This window comes from Mesitornis unicolor, unplaced genomic scaffold (genome assembly GCF_000695765.1).
Source record: "Mesitornis unicolor isolate BGI_N332 unplaced genomic scaffold, ASM69576v1 scaffold12929, whole genome shotgun sequence".
NCBI classification, from domain to species: Eukaryota; Metazoa; Chordata; class Aves; order Mesitornithiformes; family Mesitornithidae; genus Mesitornis; species Mesitornis unicolor.
In genome coordinates, this window is record NW_010208085.1 from 31,767 (window position 1) to 44,680 (window position 12,914).

At 45.1% G+C, this 12,914-nt stretch overlaps 1 protein-coding gene across 1 annotated transcript in view; it reads left to right on the forward strand.

The window, feature by feature from the left end:
* Positions 1–12,914, forward strand: part of LOC104546864 (collagen alpha-1(XXVII) chain-like) — a gene marked incomplete at its 5' end in the record, with an annotated part of 42,914 nt that overhangs the window by 26,608 nt on the left and 3,392 nt on the right. Inside the window, 5 exons of the mRNA XM_010192363.1 lie at positions 1,912–1,965; positions 3,981–4,034; positions 9,217–9,261; positions 10,129–10,182; positions 12,510–12,554. Of these exons, the coding sequence (XP_010190665.1) occupies positions 1,912–1,965; positions 3,981–4,034; positions 9,217–9,261; positions 10,129–10,182; positions 12,510–12,554 (252 nt within the window). The remainder of the gene's footprint in view (positions 1–1,911; positions 1,966–3,980; positions 4,035–9,216; positions 9,262–10,128; positions 10,183–12,509; positions 12,555–12,914) is intronic.

The window sequence follows — 12,914 nt, forward strand, 5'->3', positions numbered from 1 at the left end:
ACCCCTGTCTTCCTTTACACAAGGAAGTAATGTGCTCTGTCACTTGGGATGGGAAAGAGAGAAGCTTGTGGACAAGGTGGCATGGCTTAATGATGGACAAGGCTTAGGGTAATTACCATGTAGGGGTTGCTGTGTGATAACAGTTGGGCAATTAATCCACAATTTCAGTCCTTAGCATCCAGGCATCTGCTCTGGCCATCCCTGGCCCTGATGCCATCTTGCTAACGAACCTTAGGGAAGTGTGATCCTACTTATGGCCGAGTTCCCCACATGTGTGATGGTCTCAGCAGTGCTGAACACAGAACCATGATGTGAGGCACAGTCTTTGCTAAAGTGATCTGGAGCTTCCTGGGGAGAAATGCAAGAAGCTTGTATTCCTTTACGTCGTTCAGGGCCATTGCATTGAACACATGGCAAGATTTAGAGGGCGGTGTTTGTCTACCTGCTGCAGTAAATTAATTTTGCAGAGTAGAAATGAACACCCTGCGATTCTGAGGACTGCTCTAATCTGTTCCAAGTAGTCGTAGCACCCACTGTCTGCTCCAGAGCTCAAAGAGTGGGAGGATTGCCCTGATAACAGCTGCATGCAAAGCAAGGGTTTTTGCATGACTTCATTTACTGTTGGGAAAGCGGGCAGCCTTCATTCAGAATTTGTGCAGATGCATCTGCCTTGAATCAGCAGTGCTCCCTACAGTCCGCAGCCAAGCAGTCTCACTGCCTGATCCCTGCAGCTTGCGGTGGATGGTGGAGCAGGAGAAGGGCAGATTTACACTCTCTGCAAGGTGGGAAGTCTGTGTCGAATGTAATCGCAGTGGGGCTGCATGGAAAAGCTGCGCAGCTGGCTATAAGCACACCTTTGTGCCCTGATGAGAAATGCCAGTTAATAAATATCATTACTCCCATATAGGGTTTCACCTTCCTTCCAAGCACTGCACTTGGCAGCCGTTAATTAACCCTCACAACTGTCCTGTGCTTGGCAATTGGTTTTGAACCCCGTGCTGCTGATGCGGCACACAGAGGTTGTGCCTTGTTCTTGATCCCAGGAGTGTTCAATGGCCAGTGCCTGGCACGGGGATAGCTGTGTCCTGCCTGTGCCAGATGAGATGTTACGCAGACCTCAGCTTCTCCGTGTGCTAAGACTTACCTCTGCCCTGCCAGAAGATTCTGGCAGGCTTCAGATGTCTTCTAATTTCTCCTAATTCTATCTCTCACCCTGTTAGGTGCACACATCACCTTCCCACCTTTTAAGATTTTGAACTGAGATTTTTCAAAAGAAAGTACTGGAATTAGATGTTCAAATGCTGCTGAAATTCCAGCCTGTGTTCATATAAGATCACAGTCTTAAACGGTAATTTCTTTTATCACAGTTGTTAAAAAGGAAAATATGGAATGCTGCCTCTTAAGATAAAGGGTGTCACTTTCTTTTGCCAGCCTGAAAGCCTCCCCATTGCTCTGGCTGTTGGTGGTGTGTAATTAGTGTAACTTTCTCTGCAGTTTCATCCATTCTCCACAGTTAAAAAAGCAACATCATCTAGCAAGTTGATAAGCAGGATGGTTTAGCCACAGTAATAGGCTTGGTAATTATTTTTGTGATGGTAGTTGTAGACAAGGAAGAAATCACTGCTGTCTGGTCTAATAAATATCAGAAGTCCTGACATTGCGTTCTTCCAGTTATCCTTTCTTTAGTCAATTTAATACTGTCAAATCGTGTTTAAAACTCAACACTTTAGCAGCAGCACTCACTCACCAAAACCAGCCCCAGCAAAACAGCTATACCCGGGAACTTGAACACATTTGGGATGTCAGAGATAAAACAAAATGTTTTTCTAATTTAGAGGCTTGGTGGAAGCAGAAGCACATCTATGGGCTGAGTCCTTAGATTATGTTGTTAATTTAAGTTTTCCATTTCAGGGGCAGAAAGGTGATCCTGGGCTGTCGCCTGGAAAAGCTCGCAATGGCCAGAAGGTAAGATGTTACCCAGACAGCAGGACCACGGTGCACTTTAAGTCCTGTGCATACTCATGGAGAGCGTCCATGCTGCAGCCACAAACATCACAGCTACTCAAGTAGACTTAAGACTGAAAATTAAGACTTAGACCTCAGATTGAGGACTAAAGAGAGTTAGCTGAAGTATTGCCCACGGTGCACTGAAGTGCCTGCTGCCACTGCTTTTTGTTGTCCAAGTGTTTATCCACTTCATGCACAATCTGCAGCCCCAACTGAAGTCCCTGCTGCTGCAAGCACATGGCTGCTTAAGCCAGGTATTTAAACTCGCATGTGTAAGATACAGGCACACCTTGACGGCTCTGGGCATGCAGCTGTAGAAAGAGGCAATCCCAGCGTAAGCAATGAAAACCTTGAAGACAAAGGAAAGGAGGCTCTTGCGGAGGAGCTGAGAAGCAGTGGTTTGCCTCCCATCACACACGCAGCTCACAGCAGGTGGCTGCTGGGAGGGCAGCCTTGCTGTCCCGCTGGCTGAGAAAGGGAGGCTTCTCAGGCCATTGCGCTGCTGATGTGTGGACCCCACTGCGTGATAACCAGGGGCCTTGCCACCAAGGTGTGCTCAAATCAACACACAGCACACAACTGGGGAGTGTAGCTGGTTTCTGGATTTAGCAACTGTTAAGGATCAGAGTTCTGCTAATGCTTTTCAATAAATTACAACTCCCATTTTTGCTGTTTCACAGCTGAGTGATTTTTACTGAGGCAACAAGGCCTCATGGAAGTCTAGAGATGAATAGAAGTGTGATCAGGGCTCCACAACATCTACCTCAAGTAGTTTTTCAGTGGTGCTTGCACAATACTTCATAACTCATGTCCAGGGCAAGCAGCCTGGTTCTCTTCCTTTCATCATGAGCCTTGCTATAAATGCACAGCTAATAGAAAGCATCAGCCATAAAGAACTAAGGCCCTTCGTTTGAAACCAGATGCCTCCATGAAGCACAGCCAGCCACACAAATGCAAGATGAAGGGTGATGCTAGAAAACATTGAGAAGGCTAAGTCTGAAACGACGCTTTTAACTTAACAGCACGAGATGCCTTTTGAAATTCTGGTGCACTACATTGGAATGGCATCACATGGAAATCATCCACCCGCAGAGTCTGGAAGCATTTTCTTGCAGGCATGCTCAGTGTAAGAAAGAGAGAGATCCAGATCGCTTTTAGCTCATGTTAACAAGGCTTTATTCCTGTTAGCAGTAATAGAAACAAGGAGTTTCCAGCAGGAGTCTGGAGCAATGCCTAATTTTCAAGCTAGATACTCCAAATGCATTTTCAGTAAGCAGGCACAGCACCGTGTTAGAGATTCTGAAAGGGTTTTGATCCTAATCAGAGGAGGCCAAAATGGGCTTGTACGAACGGATTGGATGTCAGGTCTCACAGCAAAGCACTTCTCCATCCCTATGATGATTTGAGTGTGCCAGCTGGGATGTGATGCAATCCCTTTTCAGAAGTACAGGCCACTGAAAAACCCTCCCCGCAGCAGCCTGCAAAGGTTCTGTCCATAGGCAGGTTAAATAACACCACCACCATCGCCGTCTGCACTGGAGCCGTGGGCTGAGCCAGTGCAGTAGCAGAGCATGAGCACGGTCACAGGCTTTGGCAGGAGGTACCTGTTGTTCTTGTTGCATTTAAAAGCAAAAAATTTCTCGTCATTGTGATTTAGATGCCTATCGAAAGGCAAATGAAGCATGTGACTGAATGAGATAATTGAAAAAAACAACCCATTCATTTTGCTGACAAAAAGCAGTACTCCAGCAGCAGCTGCCACTAATTAACAGGGTTTATTATTTATATGAGCTAGTTAATAGAGATGATGTCTAAATCCACACTTCTTATCCAGCCAGTTTTTGAAGAGCTACGATTAGAAACAGAAATATCAATAGTTAGGTGCCACTGTCAGCAAAATAACTTCAGTAACAGTACGCTAGGCGTAGGGAAACCATTGCTGACAACTAATGCCACTTCCTTGCTTCCTACAGGGAGATGTGGGCTTACCTGGTTTGACTGGGTTCCCTGGACCACCTGGTAGAAAGGTAGGAGTATGTTCTTTTCCAGTTAATTAGAGCACTATTTTTATTTCAAAATGTTACCCTCTAACTGCCTAAACAATTTAATGAAGTTCTTGTACCCAGCAAGAAACTCTTATGCCTGTTTCACAGGTGTATGAGCTGGGGCACAGGGCTGAAGCAACTGCCTAAAGGTTGTGCCAGCAAGACTGTAAGAGTACGAAATGAGATTTTAGATCCAGGTTTCTGTTCTTTCTTTTCATTCCACATCCCATAGCACTGCATCATCCCTCTGCACCCCGACATGGGGTCTTCATCAGCAAGCTGAATTTGGGTCTGGTTCAGCCAATGGATCTACAACAGGCATCGATACTGAAAAGTTGGATTCAGAATAGGTTTAGACATTGCAAAGAAACCTTGACAGTCTCTCCTGGTAAAGCACATTTCAAACTAAATACCTATATGCTTTCCCCCCATTTTCCTTGGAGACTGACAGCACTAGTCAGGTTTTACTTTATTTGCTTCCATATTTGTTTCCACATTATTAACATCACCCACAACATACCTATGCCTAGAAAAGGATATGTATGGATAGAGCACAGGATCCATCCTTGCCTTCATGTTGCAGCAGCGGGTGTGCTTGTGTGCGTGCAAGTCTGCACAGCAATACCTTAGAGATCTGTACCTGAGCTCATGTCTTCTATGTGTCAAGGGCACCTCAGTTGGCCTCCCAGTCCCAGGCTGTGTGGGTAGTTTGGTTGGTTTGTTTGGAAGCTGGACCTGTTTGATAGTTGGGCTATGCAGACATGACTCCCCTTCCCAGCAAGCCAGTATTGACATAGCTATGCTGAACAGTTAAAACTAGCATCTTGTTTCAATCACTTCATCCGTCAGTGGGCCCTTGAAGACACAGTGTTCCTCAGGCCAATTAGCTGCACACAAACACCTACTCAGGTATGCTCTAAGACTAAGAGAGAAAGGAGGTGTGGAGGAGGCTGAAAGAAACCCTCCTTCTCCATAGTTGTTTATTGTATGCCCTACATTGGAATCAAATTGCCAAGAGCAAGGGCTGGATTCATTTTTCTATGCCCAAGGCTGGTCATGCTTGGGGTGCTGTGTGGAACTGGGAGCAATAAAGAGATTAATTACCGATCTTTTGCTGTCACAAACAAGTTCTAACAAATAGGGTGCAAAGAATACCATTTTCCTGGTATAACAGCTCATAAAGCAAAACCTTGTGGTTACGATCAGCAAAATGCAGTGTCAGGAGCGCAAGGACTCATAGTGGAAAAAAGCAGAGAAGGAACAGGAGATTGAATAAACATTCCTGAGTCCAGCACATGGCCTTCACATCTGATCTCAGCTCCCCCAGGACAGGGCAAAGGCAGGGGTATGCTTCTGTTTCTTCGAGTAATGAGCAAGTTGGATGCTGAAATTTTTCCTTTGGTGCAGCTTAAAAAAAACCCACCTCCCAGTAGCACTAGTCTGGCAGTGGTTTTGGTGTAACCTGGCTTTTATTAGCATCCTGTATTAAGAAAAAATTTACAGCTGTTGGAGAAATGTTTGGAAAAAAATCTTTTTTTTATCTGGATTCCCTGCTGGCACTCTCCCAGTGCAAATATGCTGGTGTTTGGCTGAAGGTGGGCAGCACATCTTGGCTACCAGAAAACAGCAATGCCTTGGAAATGGACATCTCTTCTGCTCACTCCATGGAGGGACTGTGAAAAGAGGCCCTAGGGCTTTGATCTGAAAACGCCATGCAAAAAGCTTTCAAATAAGCAAAATATTTCACCAGCAGGGAAGAAAACACTTTCCCCACTAAATGAAACAACTGGCTCAGCAGCACGAGCTGGAGCCACAGCCAGGCAGCACACGGGTTTGGACAGTGCCTGCCAGTGAGTGCGGACTTTGCTCTTTGTAGGATTGGAGAGTCTGACCTCAGAGCACTTCCAAAACCATTTTGCCTGCACCCATCTAGGAGTACATGAAAGCACCTTTCAAGCAGCAGATATAATTCACATCCTCTCCACACGGAGCAAATGTTGCTTTTGCTGACCCAGCAGTTCTTGGGAGTGGTGGCAGGACTTGGCTGTCCTCTCTGCTTCACTCAGGTGCATACACAGGGTTCGTGGACTTCAGCTCCTGGTTGGGGGCTGCAGACCACATCTGCCTTGCAGATACACCTCAGCAGCACCTTGCATTGCTCCCAGTCTCCAGTGCTGTGGGGGACAAAATGGTTGTAGCAAAGTACAAGACTCTGCAAGACAGAGCTGTGAGAGAGGAAAAAGCTTCACTAAAGTCACTTGAGGGGTAAAGACAGAGCTAGGAATTGGTCAGCGCTTCAAAGCGTGTCCTGTCATGCAGATCTCATTCGCTGGCCTCTTTACTCTTCACATTTCCTATCAAAGTGAAGGATGATCCTTTTTAGCTAGGAGAGCGTGGATTATAAATATCATCACAGATGAATAAATCCTTTACTGGAGTGCAATTTCCTTTCTAAATCACAGCCCTTTGTGTTGAGCACCCTGTAATCATCAGGAAGTGTTTGGATAAAAGAGCAAATGCAGTTGTTTTCATACCCTCTGCCCTGTCATTTTAGTGCTATTTGAAGAGGATTTTATCAGGTAAATACTTTCATGCTGCAGCCAACTTTAGCATACATAAGCTTTTCTGTTTTCTCCTCACTATAATTAAAATGAGACAGAAATAACTGCTGCATACTATAAAGAAACACACACTTGACGCTTCCCAGAGTCCATTATATATAATGAGAAGAATATTTAATAGGTTGCAACAGTAATAGAGTGTCTATATATTTAACTTAAGAGCCATTCACCTACCATTACAGAGCTAGCAATGCAATGCTTGGTGCAGACATTAACTCAGGACGTGCTTTGAGCATCTCAAGGGGCTGTCATTGAACCACCTGCTCTGGGTGGACACCACAGGCCCAAAATGCCTGTCCTGCAGGAACCCAGTCACAGCAGACTGATGTGGAGCAGCGAAGCTGGGCAACTCTTTCTTATCAGTGGAGGGAACGAGACATCTCTCAGTGTGCGTATCCATGGAAATAGGTGCTCCAGCTATCTGGAGACAAAGGGACTTCCTGCTCCAGGCTGAGGCTGAAGGAGCTGGGCAGAGGGCCCAGAAGGAAACCCCGTGAGCTCCACGCTAAATCCCAGGGCACGTCTGGAGATGCTGAACCCAGGGTTGTTTCTGTTGGCAGCTCCCTCTGGAAGAGGTGAGGGGCAGGCAGAGCAGACGCTTTCTGTCTGCACAACGCCCTCCAGGTCCTCGCTCCAATATTGGCTATACCAATACTGGGCCTTCCACACCCAGGTGGACCTGGACCTTCACAACATGCCTTCACCTTTGGGTCAGACACCCAACCAGGGTGGAGCATCCTCTCTCCTCTCTGCTGATGGTGAGCCTCTGTCAAGGAGCCAGGAAAAGGATAAGCAAGAGAGGATCTCATGGGGCAGATTCCTGGAGAGGGGCAGGGAGTCTCATCTTCTGGTCCTGCTCCAGGAGCCACTGAGACACTTCCAATTAGGCGCCACTGGCTGAAATGCTCTAGCAGTGTTCGGAGAAGGGACCTTTGGGTTCAAGGGCCGGCCAGTAGCCAAGTGGTCTTTCAGGTCAGCCACCACCTTCTCAGGAGGTGCAGCTCAGTCAAAAGAGCGGGCCACGATACATCAGCAAGGTCAAGAAGGACAGAATCAGTGAAAAGGGAATCAATGTTTTTCCAGGCCAAAATGTCTGAAATAACGAGCAAGAAGGAATGCAAAGGGGAGTGGGTAGTAGCCAGGATGGCTGAGCGCATCGCATACCTCCGCCAGCGAAGGCTTAGGCTGCAGGTCTAGAATAGCCCATGGGAAGAATAAAAAAGCCGTTAAGCAGAGGTGTGGACCTGGGAGCACGAAACAGACCCGGGTTCATCTGGTGAGCGAAGCAAAAGCCCAAGTCCTAGGCCAGACCAGAGTTGGTTATGGCTTCCAGAGAGGGGGATGATGCTCCCCCGTGGGTTTCACAGGCTGGCAATGTGTGCCAGGAGCCCTGGCCAGAAACAGGGTGAGTAGCAGAGACTGAGTTACAATTAGTGCTTGTAACCCACCCTGAAAGCATTTTGTTATTTCTGTAGTATTTGTGCAAGGATTGTTTCTTGTTTTTTTACTCTCTCCATTTGTTTCAAGTTAAATTTTCTGCCCTTTATTTTTTTAGTCTTGCTAGTAGCCCAGCTAAACAGTCATCTCCAACTGCCTTTAATCTTCTAACCTGCTCTGACTCCACTTAATGAAAATGAGTTTGTTTTAAATAGCTGAAGCAAGATAATAAAGGAGAGGGGGGAGAAAAATCAGAAGTGCCTGTCACTTGCAGAATTTACTCAGTGTTTGAAGAGAGCTCTAGGTAAATTCTGGAGAAAGCAAACTCTTAAAATACATACCGATCAGTCTGCAGCTGAACAGGCTACCTTTGTCCCGCTCCAGTGTCTGCATCTCAAAAAACCCCTGAAAATCTGAAACACGTTTATGAAAGACCTGCAAGAGTCATTTGAAGCCCGCAGCACTTGCCAGCCAGCAAGCTGGATTACAAAACTCATTCAAATTATTTCAGCAGAGAGCAGGTTAAGAGACAGCTTCCTCACCATTTTAGGTAGCTTCATAAGAAAGACTCTGGATCTTATTATACCTTGTAATAATTAGATTAGAAAAGCTGAAAACTGGACAGATTCAAGCTAGAAACAAAACTGAAGTTTCCCATGATAGTACTTGGTTATTTTGGTGTTTCCTATGGCATTTCAATTTCTGAAGCAAAAGTGAGCATTCTGAAATGTGAGTGATTCACGTTGTATAGACCCCAAGCTTGCTCAGAGCCAATATTTTACTCTACAGGCCTGTGGTTTCCTAAAGATTAAGGGTAGCTTTGCTAACGGTGTAGATTACAAATAGACAGATCTGAGCATAGATACGACTCTCGAAGTCTGTGCATGGAGCAGGTCCACAGCAGCACATTAAAAGTTTGCATGATTCTGTAGTGTATGTGATATGTAGATATGTGTGTAGATATCCTGTATCTAGAGACCTGCTTCTCCTCTGAACTCTACTTCCCCCTGCAAAGAAAAATTAAAATCAAACCCAGATTTTTATTATTGTTGTTGTTGTTATTATTATTATTATTATTATTAATCTCTTCCATCCTATTTCAACAGGGATATAAAGGCTACCCTGGACCACCAGGTCACCCTGGAGACCAGGTGAGTTTCCAGCACTGAACCTTTAAAAAGGGGTGTATTTGCTGACTGATGCTGGTTTGGATCCTGCTCGGGGTGTGCAGGCAGGTCCTGGCAGGGCAGCCTGGTGCGCACAGGGGATGCGCAGTGACCCCCGTGCTGCCGGCAGCCCTGCACACACACTGACCCAGTGTCAGCAGGTTGGTGGGAGGAGACAGCCTGGGAGTTTCTAAATTTAATTTCTAATTTTTATTCACAACCACGTTCAGTTTATGTGGTGAAGAAATACCAGCTTACCCTACTCTCTCTTCATTTTTTCTTTTACATTAATTTCACCTGGAGTTTACAAACCACATCATGTTAAGTATTAACATGTAATTCCCCTTTCATTCTTTCTCTCCCCTTTTCTCCCCCCTCTTTATTTGTTTAAGTCTGATGTTTGCAGTTCAGGGAAAAAAAAGGCAATGAATAGCAGGCCCTGTTAGCAACGATGTTAAAGGATATTATACATGAATCCATTTAGTTCTGAAGAATTTTGGCAGTGCTTCCCCACCAGTAAAACGATTCCATATGCCAGATATAGATGCAGCCTTACACCTTCTCTTTGCTTCCTTGTTTCAAACTATCTGCTGCTTTCACTGCAGACAGAGGGAGAAGGAGAAATCGCAACATTTGCTTAATGCATGGATCCGATTGACTTGGCTTCTGTGTATTTCTCTCCCCTCATTAATTTATTCCACTGTCTGCCCTTAATATTTTCTTCCTGTCTATAAATTTGCATCAGATTAATCCATTCCACCCTCCTCTCTCCCCAGCTCAAAGCATGCAGCAGCTACAAACGTTTCCTAAGTGTGACGGTCACCTTCTGTGCCTTCTCTTTTCTTTCCAAAGGGCGAGCGAGGACCAGACGGAAGCCCCGGTGCCAAAGGTTATCCTGGCAGGCAGGTGCAGTAAATCTCATCGTGCTGTGCACAGACTAGGGATTGGGGTGTGCAGGTAGCTAAATATATGCCCTGCTACATACGTGCCCCACTAAAGACAGTGCAAACCCCTAGAATATGTATGAATATTTTCCTCCTTCTTTTCCCAAGATGCTGTATCCATGAGTCCTTTCAATTCTGGGGGATGTAAAGGTGTTAGAAAGTATTTTGTGCCTATGTTGGATAGAACCTGAATTTCTACAACAAAAATCTGACAAATTTTTCCTTCAGTGTAACAACAGGGAAAAAACCCAAAACAACAGCAGAGAAACATACCTGCAAGCTGCCAACCCTTCACTTCTGGGCACATTTGACATCTGTTGTTGAACACATTAGAAATCTAGGACTGGAGAAGGTGTATTACTAAAGGAAAAGGTTTAGATGAACTCTCATTAGTACAATTCACAAGTTTAATCATATATATACACATATAAAATTATGCATGGACCTTAAACATGTGTTGAAATCATGTTTGCAGATGAAAGATGATGAAAGAAAACCAAGTCTTTGTTTTCATTCTGAAAAAATTGCGCAAAGACAACTTTAGAAATAGAGTGAGCAAGGGAAAATGGATCAAGATTGGCCACTTTATTGTCTTACTGATGTGAGATGCTGAGTAGTAGGTAGAAAATTAAGAGTAAGAGTTTGTAAGACCCTAAATTAATCTGTTGGAGGGCAGAAGACCTGGCTCTGTAACATTTTACAGTGAAGTGAGTTTGTCATGGTTTTCTAAAATGGACACATTAATGTTGGTTTCCACCACATTTATACTGAAGTACTTGGCTAAGAGTCTGGGCAGATGTCAAAGACCCCCAGCAATCTGCCGTGAGCATTTCAGACTTGTTGTGAGCTCATATGTGAGTTTTTACGCAGATGTGCAGGTTATTGGACTAAATGTGTATTAAATGTGCAGATCAAGTCTGCATCCCCTGCCCCAGACTGTTTTAAATTTGAAAATAAATTGACACCTCGCTTAGCAAATTTTCAGTGGAATATACAGATGTTCACCGGAGAGTGCAGATGGTAGAGCTGGATGAGAGTTTTATTCACCTGACTAAATGCCCCGTTCATACTCTGAAAGCCTCTCAGAGATGTGCGTGCCAAAGCGTCTCTCAGGTGTGAGCATGTGTTAGATGGCCAATATGAAGCGGTCGGAGCTCTGTTGGTCATACAAGGTTAATGAATGCTGGTTAGCAGTTCACAGCAGTGCTCTGCCCATCAGATAAGCAGGGTGAAATCCTCGCACTTGACATCCAGAGAACAAAAGTGCTTTCTTAAAACACGGCATGGGTCAGAAAAGTGACTTTTTTTTAATTAAGGCAGCTTTTTTTCAGCATATCTGAATGCTGTGTGTGTCCAGCATCAGAGCTGTTTACTGAAATTTTACTACTGGTTACTCCTGTCAGCTGTGCTGGCTCTGGTTTGAGTTGTTCATCACAGGCAGGACTGTTAACTTCACCCCGATGGCTGAAACCTTTGGCAACGATGCAAGAGCCAGGGAAGAGCACAACCTGACTTTCAGATTCCAGCCACTGTGTGCAGTGCTGCCAGCTGAAGAAAAGATGGACTGAGCCTTTTTTTTTCTCCCCCTTCCAAAAAGCCCAGCAACATTTGCAACTAAAAAATTCATCTGGAAACTTCCTAGGTGACAATAAACATGCAAATTCGTTACACATTTTTACGGGGTTCTTTTTTACAGTACTTTAACTGAGCAGCAATAAGCATAGAAGCAGAACAGGGAATGTATTTTCAATTTTTTCCATTGCTGTTGATGCTGCAGAGGATGAGAGAGGCAGTACCTGCACTGCTAAGTGACTCTGTAGGCTGTAGAAATCAGAGGGGCTTTCTCACTATATCAGGGCCAGCCTGTATTCCCTAAACAGGTATTGAAATACATTTGTCATTTGCTATGCATGTGCTCAGTTAGGCAGGAAAATGAATCGGGAGCTGCTGGGTACAGAGCATCACTGTGCATCGCATCCGAAGTGTAACGCAGCCTCTGTGCTCCCTGCTGCCGTAGCCTTTTGGTCTTTATGAGCAGAAATCTCTACTTCGGCCCCAGGGAAGGCTCACTGTGTGCCGCAGTCTCAGGTTCTGCAGAGTCCCAGGCTCCCCGACAATGGAAGATTTGTTATTTGTATCGGTTTGCCCTTTTTTCTCCTTTGTTGATACGCCTTGGACTCGGCACTGAAAGCAGAACCATGCAGGGATGGTGCTGGGGGTTTGGCACTGCTCATTAGGTTAAGTTAAAGCCTGTCCACATTTGTCTTTGTTTTTTCCCTTTTGTTCTAGGGTTTACCTGGCCCCATAGGGGAAGCTGGTCCAAAAGGCAGCCGGGTAAGCGGCCTTTCATTTGTCTTTACTTGTTTTTATCAAAGGATTCTCAAGAAACTTTGTGCCTAATTTTGCGGTCCTGAAATTTGTTGCTTTAATTTGTTGGATTCAGGGGATTTGAACTGTGCGCTGCTTGTTTACTGAAGCACTGCTAAATTTTTTAAAATGAAACACGGAATGTACCGAGATCAAAGTTCACCGATAGTGTTGATGATACAAAGTCAACCCCTTCAGAGCTCGCATTGCGGGAGAGGAAAGAATGGCATAGAAATTCCTACCAAAGACCAAAGTCTGAACTGTCTGCAAGCCTCATCTCCCAAAGGCCTCTTTAGTTTCACTAAGTGTGGTTCAGTGGTCTTCAGC